Source organism: Abramis brama, assembly GCF_963993115.1.
Source record: "Abramis brama genome assembly, chromosome: 15".
Taxonomy (NCBI): Eukaryota; Metazoa; Chordata; class Actinopteri; order Cypriniformes; family Leuciscidae; genus Abramis; species Abramis brama.
The window spans coordinates 20,899,694-20,913,214 of NC_139977.1; the positions used below are offsets into that span (position 1 = coordinate 20,899,694).

Consider the following 13,521-nt stretch of genomic DNA (forward strand, 5'->3'; position numbering starts at 1 on the left):
AGCATGTTTGTGAGCTTTTGCCCCACATACATACATATATATATATCAAAGGTTTTAGATCGGTAAGATTTTGAATGTGTTTAAAATAAGTATCTTCTGCTCACCAAGGCTGCATTTATTTGATTAAAAATACAAACAAAAACAGTCATATTGTGAACTATTATTCCAATTTAAAACAGCTGTTTTCTATGTGAGTATATAGTTAAGTGTAATTTATTCCTGTGATCAAAGCTGAATTTTTAGCATCATTACTCCAGTCTTCAGTGTCACATGATCCTTCAGAAATCATTCTAATATGATGATTTGATGCTCAAGAAACATTTATGATTATTATCAATGTTGAAAGCATTTTTTACATTTTTATTTCATGATGCTATGATGAATAGAAAGTTCAAAAGAACAGCATTTATCTGAAATGGAAAGATTTTGTAACATTAAACACTATATCCTTCAAAAGTTTGGGGTCAGTAAGAATTTAAATTTTATTTTTGGGGAAAAGAAATAAAATAAATCAATACTTTTATTCATTAAGGATGAGTTAAACTGATCAAAAGTTACAGTAAAGACATTTATAATGTTGGAAAGTATTCTATTTTAAATAAATGCTGTTCTTTTGAACTTTCTATTCATTAAAGAATTTTGAAAAAAAAATTGTACACAACTGTTTTCAACATTGATAATAATAATGAATGTTTCTTGAGCATCAAATCATCATATTAGAATGATTTCTGAAGGATCATGTGACACTGAAGACTGGAGTAATGATGCTGAAAATGCAGCTTTCATCTGAGGAATAAATTACATTTTAATATTAAAATAGAAAACAGTCATTTTAAATTGTCATAATATTTCACAATAATACTGTTTTTTTTTTTTTTTTATCAAATAAAAGCAGCCTGGGTGAGCAGAAGAGACTTCTTTTAAAAACATAAAAAATCTTACGATCTAAAACTTTTGACCAGTAGTATATATATATATATATATATATATATATATATATATATAAACTGTAAATAAAACCTTTAGCTGTAGTTTGCCTTTTTTGACAAATAATTATGTCAAAAAAAAAAAAAAAAAACTTTAACCAGGTTTAGTGTTTTGTTCTGCTCTCATATTTAAAATATTTTTAAAAAAAATTCTCATATTTTAATGATTTAATCAAACTTGCATGGTCATTAAAACAAAGATTCCCTCCACACATCACTTTTGGCCACTACTGTACAGTTAATTATTTTCTCACCTAACAAACAAGATAATTCATTGTAGTTAACTAACTGTAATTCTATTATATTTTCAGTAAGATCATTAAATAAAATGTTGTGTAGAAACATACCAGCGTATTATACAGAATTCAAACATACCACCTTTAATTCACTTCCTTTATAAAATCGAACAACAAAAGCCTTGCCAGCTCTGAAGCCACAACAAAATAGCTGGCAGGAAATTGCCTTTCCTGAACACCTGTAACAAATGTGGAGACGGGGAAAAACAGCTCAACATACATTAAAGAACATTGAAGGGTGATCACAATTATACAGCAATAAAGTTACACCAACAGCTCTGGCTCTAAAAAACTTAATTTTACTACATTTTAGCAACATTGCTTAGTTTTGGAGCTAATGATATTAAAGCAGTGTTTTAAAATGATTAATTACAAAACAAAAACAACTTTTAAAATAATGAAAAAATAATTTGCAAGCACATATTTAAAAACAAAGATGTTTTTTCGATGCCAACAGTATAACTAAGCATAAATTGAGTCCAGGCATCAGAACAATGAGTTAAAGCAATGCTTATTGTTGACCTGGAAGTACAGAATCTTCTGAAAACAGAGCTGAGAGAAATATCATTATCCACTTTATTCAGTCTGTACATTAAACACATGTCCAACAGTTTTCATTTGGAAAATTTTATTCAGATGTTGAAAAAAAGAGACAGGTGTTTTAATGTTAAATAAAACTATTTAAAACCTACACCTGAACTGTGGTGAAAATGTTCAGTCACAATATGATTTATCAGCTAAATAATATTAAACATTTTGAGCATCTTTATATCAAACAACGAATATGTCCACTTCAGTGACAGCATGTACAGCATGTATTCACAACATAAATGTACAGTTCAAAACAACCAATACTACAATATCTAAGTGTGATACAGTGGAGACAAGTAAAACAAAAAGGACAAGTTGACAAAAAAAAAAAAAAGAACAGGGATAAAATCGTTGCCCTCGGAAAATACTGGACCTCAAGATCAGGACCAAACGGAAACGACACTTTCAGCTACACTTGCAGGCCTTCACAATCATATTTGACAGCTGTTCTACCTGAGAAAAGTTACATTGAGCATTAATTAGATTAGGTTTCTGTTGAGCACTGATGAAAGTGATAAAAATCAATTCTGACCTTATGTAGGCGCCCCACATAGTAAAGGATGGTCAGTGGCTCTAGAACCTGAGGAACGCAGCAGGGTTGAGCAGATGCACCAGGATTATGATGCCTATACAGTGCAAGAACCTGTAGGCAAACAAAATTGGACCACATCAGACACATAATTTTTAAACGGTCCAGTTATGAAACATCTGTTAGTCCTGATTGGTACCTGTGAGTACTTGTTTTCTGAAGTCCAGACGTAAGAGCAAGAGCCAGTGCAATAGTTGGCATTGTAACCAGAAGGTTCATGTATCCACTTCCAGCCCAGGTCTTTGCGGAAGTCAATGTACAGGCTCCTCACACAGCAGCCCTCAGACCTTCTGCATTAAGCATAAAGGTGACACACTGTGAGGCTTTTGATATAATACATAAACATTATGAAAGGAATGTCAGTTTTCTTTCATGCTGAATCATAAAAGGCTCACTCGGTACAAACTGCATCAGTTTGCCGTTTTCTGCGAGATTTTGATGGGCTGTGGCCGTCAGCAGGAAGAGACATTACCAAAATGTGGGGCACTGGCTCTAATAAGGGGGCTTTGTCACCTCTTAGTGGAGATAAACCTGCATACACAAATAGCAATATTAGCTTGTCCTTTCAACCTCAAGACACACAGGATTTGAATTTGAACTCACAAACCTGCTATTTTGAATTGAAAATCCTCAGTTTTACAATTACAGGCCACCTTCAACTGAAATCCTTGCTCCTCCTCTATGAATCACATTTTAGAGAAAGTTTAATTTGTCATGGATACATTTTATTTCATGTAATAAACACTTCTTTACAAACCACAGTGTCCGTGTTTATTTTTAATATAAAAATAAACATTGTCGACATAATCAAACTTAAATAGAAAAAAATCGATCAAAATAAAATGTAACTGCAAAAAGAACTACACCAGGAGGGGTAACAGGTTTAGAATGTGACAGGTTTGCAAATTTTTGTTTGTAGCAGTGTTAATTTCAGCTTATTTATGTACTAACTGAATATATATTAATATTCTGAATTAGCTTTTATTTTTATGATCAGATTACAAATCACGTGGTAACAAGTTTGCGTCCAGAAGCTTACTTCTTATAGTTATTAAATGTAGTAAATTAAAAAGGTTTTTTTTTTTTACAACGTTTTTAGACTATTTTAGTGGGAGATCCAAGACTGATACAGTCGAGAGGGTCTTTTGTGTTTTGCTAAATGAGCTACTTGTCATGCTATGTTAATTTTATGATTTTATTAGAAAATAGTTTCTGCCAAACATTTATAGCTCTAAAATACAGCAAAGTGTAGTGTAGCTTGTGGCAGGGAGCACTGATTCTTACCCGTTTTCTGCAGCCAGTCCTTTAAGGTCGACGTCACATCAAACGACACCCACTTGCCACTCATTTGATTGGAAATGAAGCGTGAATTCAGGTAGCGAGCCTTTTCCATAGTGTCCTGGTACAGCTCCAGTCTCTGCTCTGAATTAGGCATGTTAGGCTCCTTGATGCGCAAACGGAGCTCCACCTGGGAGACCATGGGGTTCGAACCCAATTTGTGCTTTATTTCTGTGATGTTGAACCGTACCAACCAATTTGTATTCTCCTTAACTGGTAATTAGACAGACAGCAAAACTGATTGGAAATATGTCTAGAAATAAGTATGTATGTTTTATATTTGACAAGACATTGTATGGAGAGCTAAAAGGAAAGTAGAGAACAAAAGATGTGTTTTATGAGAATGACAACAGGGCTCCATGTGTACTAATAAAATAGCCATCCTGCACAACTGATATGTTGGTACTTTATAAAAGTAATCAGTTTACAAAATGCAATCAAAAGGTAATACTTCAATGATGACTCCAATTAATCATAATCATCTGAATAAACTAATACAAATACAATATACTGAATAACAGATCAAGGGATTTTGGAGCTGAGTGATACTTTTTTTTTTTTATCTAAAAATAAAAAAAAACTAATTACTGACCACAAATAAATAAATATATAATGTTTGTGAAAAGCATGGGAAACCTCCAAATGAGTGACTGCAACCAACACTAAAACATTCCCAAACCAGTATTGTCATATAATAGACCAAATATGGATTTAAGACACAATAATAGATCATGGAATGATTGGATCTGAGTGATACTGTAGTTTGCCAAGAAACATTAAATCCAGGATCTGAGTCACTTCATTAGCATTCTCTTAGTAGCCTTCCTTCCTGTTTGTGGTGAGATAATTTGCACACACCCTCAGCTCTCTGAGGAAATCGGCAGGCACATGGCATCTTAGGCTCTAACACTAAGAAAGGCAATGTAATAATAATTCAATAATCAACAGGCTAGACAATAGAGAAAGGACAGACCCACTCACTCGGAATCATTTTGAACTTGTGAACCTCTTTAGCATAGTATCCCTCCTCATTAGGATCTTCTATAGGCTGGTGTACAGGATCTGCCGCCTGCTCCTGGTTTAGCTCTATAGTGCTGTTATACACTGAGATCAGTTCTGCTGGGATGTTTTCTAACTCCTTTTCATCATCTACTTCTGGTTCCTTAGGCAGTCGTAGCTTGCTGAGTATCTGTCCTCTAATGGCTTCAATGCGCTTTCTCTTTATCAGTTCCAGGTCTAAAGGATTGCATGTTGACAATGCTTTGCTATAGTGCACAAATCCTAACAGGCACTGGAATGCTAGAAATAAGCTCTCCGCTCTCATGGTCAGCGTTGCTGGAATTTATCTTCAGTCTTTGAGTGTGGCAATGGATGGTTACAGGATGGTTAAAGGGACTCGAGCACTTCTAGATATAATGGTGTCGTCACTTTAGCATTGCTACAGCATAGGCTGGTGTTGTCTTCTTCACTTCAAACCCAACGGCCTGAATCAGAAACCAAACATTACTGAGATGTGGATGCTGGCACAACACACAATGGATCTGGGAAAAACAAACAAAACTCACCAACGAAGTCAGAGGTCCAATGAACGTACACAATAGATGTCCTCACAAGCCACCATGCTTAATTTATAGTACATAGTTTCCACTCGATAACCTCAACGGTTTCTTGTGTCCCGCTCAACAGAAAAAAACAAATACACGTATTTGAGCTTCAAAGTAATATCAGATATTTTCGCGTGCCATCCTCTTGTTCTGAACCGTTTGCTCTCAACTCAAGGAATGACAAAAGAGGAAAAGGAAGCAGCACAGTTTAACCAAATGACACAACACTTCCTTTTTAGCACAGAAGTTTCCCCTGAAGATTTACCCCGCACTGTGGACAATATGTGAGGCAAAGTGTTTAGTTCAACTCATGATGGCATTCACATGCCTGGAGTCAGCTGGATATTGCCATCCACCCAACAAAGAATTAAACATTTAGAATGAAACAAGATGTTATGAATTCTTTCCTTAATTAAACAAGAATTGAGGATAGAATCCTTAACAACCCACTTATACTACATTAAAGCCTTCTTAGGCCTGTTCACACCAAGAACGAGAACTATAAAATACCTATAACAACAACTATAAGCATCTGCACCAAGGCACGATAACTTTCTATTTATTAAGTGTGCAGTGCAGTTATGACGCTCAAGCTTTTAAAAGTCGGGTGGATTCTGATTCATAGTAAATTTTTCTTTTTTATTCATCAGCTGAAAAAAAAAATCTGAAAGTGATTCCAATTATATCATTCCTCTATGTCATTATTGATATAGCTGTGGTGTGGATGGACTTCCCTATTCTCATAGACTTAGAATGACTATCACTTTATACTATACACTTTAAGACCCGTTCACACCAAGAATGATAATTATAAAGATAATAACCATATTAGCATCCACACCAATGCATTAAAACGTTGTTTATAATTGCATGCTGCGTCTGCCGCGCTAAATGCTGAAGTTCCAACAAATCGGGTGGGGGATTCTGATAGGTGGTCACTGTCTTTATCGTTCAACAGCTGGGAAAAAAAAAATTCTGAAAGTGAATCCATTCCAGCGATATTGTTCCTCTGTGTCATTATTGTTATAGTTGTAGTGTGAACTTTCATATTTTCATAGAATTAGAATGATTATTTTTTTATTCACATTTGTGAGAACAGGATATAATAGCCGGGTTGGACATCACACAAAAAAGCAAATCACAGTCAGCCATTTATTACGTGAGCAAAAGTGTTAAATACTAATGGGGGTAACCAGGATAAAGTGAGTAGAGTTTACCTGGTCAGGTGATCTCATAAATGGCGGCCCACAGTGCGACCCTCTCCATTGCAAAATCGAAAAACAAATGGGTATGATGTCATTTTTTAACACAATTTGGCCAAACAAAGGTGCTTGCCAGTGCAAACGTTCTGGAAAACTTCACGCTGAACTGCGATTGGTCCATGACAATTACATAAAAGGTAGCCGTGCTCTGGGGCTCTACCTTCTTTCATGTGGAAATTCCGGTGTTGTGCTAAAATTTGATGGCAGTTATCATGGCCTTTAGGCTACCGATAGCCTTTCTCATGTGTGAGTATACATGATTTTAAATACATTTTTCAAAAGTATCCTTTCATTTATTTGTATTTAAATCATTTTTAATGAGTAAGAAACAAATGAGTGCACTTTTAAATAGGTTAGCTGGGTATGTTAAGGGAACAGTTAAATCGCACAACACAGAAAGTATGCTAGCACAGCAGTTTATCTGTTGAAATATCTTCCACAGCTTGTGTTTACAGAATGCAGATGCAATTCCCAAAGAGGGTATCCTACTTTCAAACTTGAGAACTCTTCGAAGAAAGCAGATTTTAACAGCGAATTAGCAGAGCCAACAAATGATGACAACTGCACATTCCTCAACGTAAAAAAACAACAACCCTCCCCCATCTCTCTTTTTGTCTAAATAAAGAAACAGATTTTAGAGAGGAACTGATGAACTTCAGTATAAGCAGGACATGAAACAGTGCATTAAAATACTTCTAACAGCCAATGTTTCCATTTCTGAAACAGGATGGTGTCAACCGTTTTTCTTTTTTTTATTATTATTAACTGTTTCCATGCCCATTCAGAGAACAAAGTTAATTAATTTGTTAACAAACAAATTAAACTTCCTCAATTTTACATCAAACATACAGCATACACAAAAATGAGCTGTGATCTAACTTGCTCTTTTGTCTTTTTTAGTCTAACTAAAACAGTTAGAAACTCCACACAGGAAATGAGCAAAATGTGACAGAGTTGTATCTCACTATCTACAAAACACAGAGCCTGCTACAAAAAGCCAGTTACATAAAGATAAAAAAAACAAACAAACAAGAACTATGCACTCATAGAACTGAACGTCAGTTTTTTTCTTTGAAAGGTCTTTCTCATCAAGCATTGATGATGAGCGATTTAAAAATGTTTGATTCAGATTTGATTCACCTTTGAAAACTGCCAAATTTAATTGCATCAAAACAAAACACAATTCTATAAAACATACAAAGTGTACAAAAAATGTAGAAAAATGAAATTAAAAAAGTATTGTTTAAGATCCAACGCACAAAAACACATTATCAATCTGTAGCCGTAAATCCATCCTTGCCATTTCACTCAACTCATTGTATTATATACTTAACTATTCACCTTTACATTCACACATTACATGATGTTAAAAACTCCTGTCCAATATAACAAAATATTTTACCTTCTTTTCACTCCTCATATCTCTGATCTGAAATGTGTATCAGTCCACAGTCCATTCTCAGCTCTCCACACCATATCTGTCGAAGTGGCGTAGAATAACGCACAGCTCTAGTTCAACTGTGCCCATGCCAACCGTGTGGAGTCTGTATCGGTCTGCGCCACTGTAAATGAGATCTGGAGAGCGCAGTTGTGGTCCTCCTCCGACAAACATCTCGGCAAGTTGATCCTGCCAGGATCCCAGCGGTCGCCATGTAGCGCATTGCAGGCGATGCTGTCCTGGGCTTGATGGTACGTGGATATAACCATAACCATACAGCTGGCATCGCCCAAAAGAGTCCTGATGCCACACTTGGAGGTGAAGCTTTGGCCATCCTAGAAGTAGAAAACACATCCTATATATTAAATCACGTTTAAGTGGCACTAAAACATAATACAAATTAAAGGTTGTACAAGATACAGAACAAGAGCGGCCTCTAGAGGTGGAACAACTGACGCCTCGTGTTGTTTGTTTTGACACGCGAGACAGACGTGAGCCGGACACTTCAGATGCGGATTTAAAACACTGACAATGAAACGGTGTACACAGTAAACTACAGCACATGCTTTCATATCATTATAAAGTAATTAATTTGTTGACTTTATGCTGCATTAGTGGAGAACAGTAGTATGTTTACCGTTGAGATTTCAGAGGACGCTAACATTAGTAGTACATCACGCAGTTAAAATAATGTGACAAAAACACACTACGACCCAAATGTTTGATGTCATGATAGTTAACATCTATTTGCCTAAGTTTATGTCCAGCTGGTCACTTTTATGCATTAGTTAGCCAGTGAATTTGCATTTTTAATGCTAGTGACGTGAAAAAGCAAATTGATATGTTCATGCAGCCGACAGAAACATAAACAAATCAGAAACGCCGAACTTCAAACTCATCTATGCCACTTTGTTCATTCTTGAAGTGAACTTTTGCATGTTTGGTAAACTGTTTTGGACCACAGCTTGAATTGAACGAGACGTATCCGGTGTGCGATATCTGTGAGTTGTCCTAGCCGCTACGCTTCTCGTCCGGTGCGACCTCCATATTTTGTCATTTTGATTAGATAATCACCAAGTGTTCCAAAATAGAAGCAAATAAAGTGTGAGAGTATACATATACATTAGGCTTGCTAAGATAGTCAGTGTTACCGGTGTTCAGAAGCAACACCGGCTACATCTCTTGCCCACCGGTGGCACCGGTTTTGTTTTTCTGGTTAATAAAGTTTAGCACTATTTCAGTTTTCATTCAGTAAATCCATTTTAAAAACTATCAGCTGATTAATCGGTTATCGGCCAGTGCAGTCCAACCTAGCTATTGGTATTGGTAAAATCTACTATCTGCTATAGGTCGACCTCTAATACAAATACCTTGTAGGCCCTTAGTAGTGTAGTGCAAATCAATGGGATGGCTCCAGTATGCCATGTCCCCTGTTTGAGGCATGTCCACTTGAGTTTGACCTTCCTTCAGACCAGCAAGAAGCCTCCATGCTCCTCCTGAATGGCACAAAGTGAAAACGTTTTTGTAGTTTATATTATTACTTTAACTTTATATATTATATAGGCTAAAGTTTGGCACATCAAATAAGCATTAAAACAATCTTTACACCTTTAAAAACTGTAAGGAAAACACAATAATTGTCTATAAGATCAGTGTTTTTTGGTACAGCTAGTGTAAACTTCAGATTTTAACACACACAGTATAAATTAGTAAAAAATAAAACAAAAAAGACACCTGTGTGTACACCCCATTTGCAGAAGAGGCTGTTCTGTGGGAAACCCGTGGCCCCAATGATCTGCCCAATTATATGCAATTCTGCCATAAGAGTCCTGAAATTACATTATGCAGTATGTTGGTTATCACATGCATCTGTTCAAATGGTCATATAACCAATTTCATACACTGCATTAGCATATTCCACTATAATATTTGTTTTTAGATTAGAATATATTTTCTGTTTAATTGTTCTTTTTTGCTCCAACATATATTCACTATTTCTGTTTACATATTTGTGCTTATTTTATACTGTATCGTTGTTGTTTGCATTGATAAACTTTGCTTTATAAACATCTATAATAATCTCGGCTATAAATACAATTTTAGACCGTTACAAGTTGTTTAGGTGCACCAAAACATGTTTATATACAAGTTTTTGTTTTTAGTTCAGTCTTGCTACAGATATCTATCCATCTTGTAACTAGGGTAAATTAAAACTAGCTGAACAGCTAACGTTAGCTAACTAACGACCTGGCAATCTACGCTCCTTTTCCAGTTTCACAACGCCATAAACAAAGCAGAATAGTTATAATTAGCACGCGTACCACGATTTACACAATCACCCCAATCATTCATTGATCAGCAAAGCTGGTAAGATTGTAAAGCGAGCATTAATATTAATCCAGTAAGCGTTTGTTCACTGTTTACAGCGCCCTCAGGCTTGATTTGATTTCCTTAGCAACCCAGTTCCTCGTGTTCTGTGTTTTGATTTGACAAGGTTAGTTACTGCCATCTTGCGGCGTGCATGAGCTTGCGTTACATTGCCAGCAAAGAGGAGGAGAGACTATTGTTACCGTTGCACTTCAATGACAGATGTGTTATTTTCATTCAACAAGTATGTCCTAATAGATCGTAGCCTACTACTATACGCTTATCTTTCAAAAACTGAAACATCGCTCCTTCACAAAAAATATTTCATAAGGCTATGTATCCTCTATAGCTGGTGTATTGGTTTGTTTGTTTTTTGTTGCTATATTTATGTCACATTAAAACAGTAATGAATTTTTACCATGCCTCCATCTGTTGCTTTTGCTACTTTTCAAATTGCCTTTACTTTTCGAATGTTATGATAATCTAAACAAATAGTAAAAATAATACATATTCTGAAAATAGCTTTCAATTTTTACACAACTAATCAAAAACTGGGTGAAATATTATTCAATGGTGTGTGTAATAGGATACATAAAATATATATGAAAGCTCCAAAGTTCTATTCAATTACAGCCAATGCTCGATTTGCTACATCTGCGTATTTGTCTAAATTAAAATAGGCCTAAACTTCTAGTAATGCACTCTGTATGCATGTAGGCTAGCTATATTCATATGCTATGTTCTTTGTTTATTTATTGTAGTATAATAGTTTTTTATCGTGAAGAAGACTGGATGATTTGAGTCTTTTAACCATGATAGATCATATTTATGTTTATGGAAACTTTGTAATTAGCTCTTTACTTTTTTATATTCTTAGACAAATGGAGAGTAAGTTTCATCAGCATGTCTGTCACTACATGACAACTTCTTAGAATATCCCCTTAAGATTTTGTGTTTATTTTATACTTTAATGTTTACATAGCACACTCGATAATAAGGGCACATATCTAGAGGACAGCATGTGCCAAACATAAGGTTTTCTTCTCCCTGTGGCCCAAAGTAACCACTTCAGGTAGACATCAACACCACATTTCATACCCCCAGAGACCTATTTGTACAAACACACAGAGATATACTAAATATTTAATGTACTTAATAATGGAAACGCAAGGGACTGTTTGCAAGTAGATTCTGATGTAACCCGCAAGATTGACATGATGTGATTGAGGGTTCAGATAAACACAGTAAGTGCATATCCTATTTTAATGCACATAATCAAATAAATAAATAAGATACTTTTTTTCCCTTTTACACAGCAGGTGGGAATCCACACTTTGCTTCTACTTCTACTACTACTACTAATTATAATAGTAGGATATTAATTAGAGATTATTTTTTATATGAAAGTAATGAAGTAGCACAAATTATATTATTTTACCTGTATATTGTCTTTTAACTGTATAAACAAAATATTCGGCCAAGCAACAAAACTAGCACTGCAACAATTTTACGTTAATACAGTACTTTAGTCCTCGTAAGTTATTTTCACTAGATGATAAATGAAGGTGCGTTCACGCCATGTTGAAATTATCGTACAGCGGCTATTTGCACTAAGTGAAAATATTTTCTTAGCGACAGATGCTGTTTAAGTACAAATAGCGATTGCTGCTATTTACACTAAGTTTTAATAGCAATAGATTATATTTACACTAAGTGCAAATAGAATTGTATTTACACTATGTGAAAACAGCAGCATTTTCTTATAGCGATATGCTCTTTACACTAAGTGAAAATAGCGATATAGGCTACACAATGTAATAGCGTTAGACCTATTTCCTTTGCTATAAGTGTAAATAGTATTGGAGGATATTTATATTTATAAATAGTGACAGATGCTATTTATGACTCAGTGTTGTTGTACATTAAACTGTATGCAATAATAACACAGAATGTAAATGATTATCTATTCAAATTATTAAATGGACGCCGCCTTATTGGGACAATAAATCCCTCCCTACTAACCCTAACTGATAAAAAACTTTATTATTAAACACACGTAAGACACTTTATTTCCATATATTTTCGAATATTTGATTTGTTTTTATTGAAAATAAATGCCTTTCCAATCTGATATGTGATGGGAAAAGGGAGTAGATCGAGTTTGGACAAAAGGCAGATTCGAACTCGGGTCGATTTGCATCAAAACTTTCACCAACATTATCGCTACTGTCGACAGTTTATCATCTTCCTTAATTTTGTCTGGCCAGACGTCAGTGGGCGGAGTTAGTGTAAATAGCCTCTGCAAACAAGGCGGGCTATTTGCACTTTTACACACTCCGCCAGTTTCAATGGCTTTTATGTACTAGAGCACATGCACACTCTTTAAAAACGGTGCTTTTAATCTACTGACAAACTTAAAGATATATATGAAATTTTTAGCCTACTGTATGTATTAGAAATGAAAGAAATAGATTGTACTGAATGTCAGCTTGCTTATTTTGCTCATAATAAGTATTTAATGTAATACATTAAAACTTTATTCACATTTAATACAAACAAGAAACTAATGCTTCTACCAGAGGTCGTTAACCACACAACTTTGCGATGCTGTTTGCGAATGTTCACTGGAATTATGGTTTCGGGAAACACCGACTCGTTGAACTATGGTGATAGTAACAATGGAACTTGTGACCATAGTTGGCTAACATTGCTTTGAAACGCACCCATGATCTGCCATTCACCACTATAATCTTAGACGACTTTGCATGGACAATATCTAATCGCTGAATCCCATGATTGACCAAGTATCCCAGAGAGCTGTGTAATAACGAATAATGATTTAAACACTCCATTAAAACTCTTTAAACTCCATTAATACACAAACTGAAGGAGATATTAAATATATTAATTTCATTAACTGACCATCTGTCCACACAATCAGCTTTTCCCAACTGTGAGATCAGAGAAATCTTTTGCCTAACTGTGTTAAAAATAGTTAGTACAGAGTCTGAGGTAAATGCACAGACTGTCTTCAAGAATTAAATACATAT

At 35.1% G+C, this 13,521-nt stretch overlaps 2 protein-coding genes across 2 annotated transcripts; both read right to left on the reverse strand.

The window, feature by feature from the left end:
* Positions 1-1,350: 1,350 nt before the first annotated feature.
* Positions 1,351-5,593, reverse strand: tgfb1b (transforming growth factor, beta 1b). Its single transcript, XM_084137563.1, has 8 exons — positions 5,366-5,593; positions 4,782-5,284; positions 3,747-4,013; positions 3,070-3,141; positions 2,858-2,993; positions 2,602-2,752; positions 2,406-2,516; positions 1,351-2,326 (listed from the first exon to the last, which is right to left on the reverse strand). Exons 2-8 carry the CDS (start codon positions 5,122-5,124, stop codon positions 2,279-2,281), a joined length of 1,128 nt encoding a protein of 375 aa, XP_083993689.1. The 5' UTR covers positions 5,125-5,284; positions 5,366-5,593; the 3' UTR covers positions 1,351-2,278.
* A 1,781-nt stretch (positions 5,594-7,374) lies between these two features.
* b9d2 (B9 domain containing 2) lies at positions 7,375-10,582 on the reverse strand. The gene is made up of 4 exons (XM_084137564.1): positions 10,426-10,582; positions 9,839-9,933; positions 9,475-9,600; positions 7,375-8,439 (listed from the first exon to the last, which is right to left on the reverse strand). The coding sequence occupies exons 2-4, from the start codon at positions 9,924-9,926 to the stop codon at positions 8,126-8,128; spliced, it is 528 nt and encodes a 175-aa protein (XP_083993690.1). The 5' UTR covers positions 9,927-9,933; positions 10,426-10,582; the 3' UTR covers positions 7,375-8,125.
* Between the last annotated feature and the right edge of the window lie 2,939 nt (positions 10,583-13,521).

Bases quoted from the DNA above. Each gene is read 5' to 3' on its own strand.
- b9d2 (XM_084137564.1), bottom strand. From the start codon at position 9,926: ATGGCAGAATTGCATATAATTGGGCAGATCATTGGGGCCACGGGTTTC. The intron at 9,601-9,838 runs GTGTCTTTTTTG...TGTGCCATTCAG, and splicing joins CAAATGGGGTGTACACACAG to GAGGAGCATGGAGGCTTCTT. The intron at 8,440-9,474 runs GTATTTGTATTA...TTCTACTTCTAG, and splicing joins CACTACTAAGGGCCTACAAG to GATGGCCAAAGCTTCACCTC.
- tgfb1b (XM_084137563.1), bottom strand. From the start codon at position 5,124: ATGAGAGCGGAGAGCTTATTTCTAGCATTCCAGTGCCTGTTAGGATTT. The intron at 2,994-3,069 runs GTTTGTGAGTTC...TTGTGTATGCAG, and splicing joins TTTTCAATTCAAAATAGCAG to GTTTATCTCCACTAAGAGGT. The intron at 2,753-2,857 runs GTGAGCCTTTTA...TGCTTAATGCAG, and splicing joins ACTGATGCAGTTTGTACCGA to AAGGTCTGAGGGCTGCTGTG.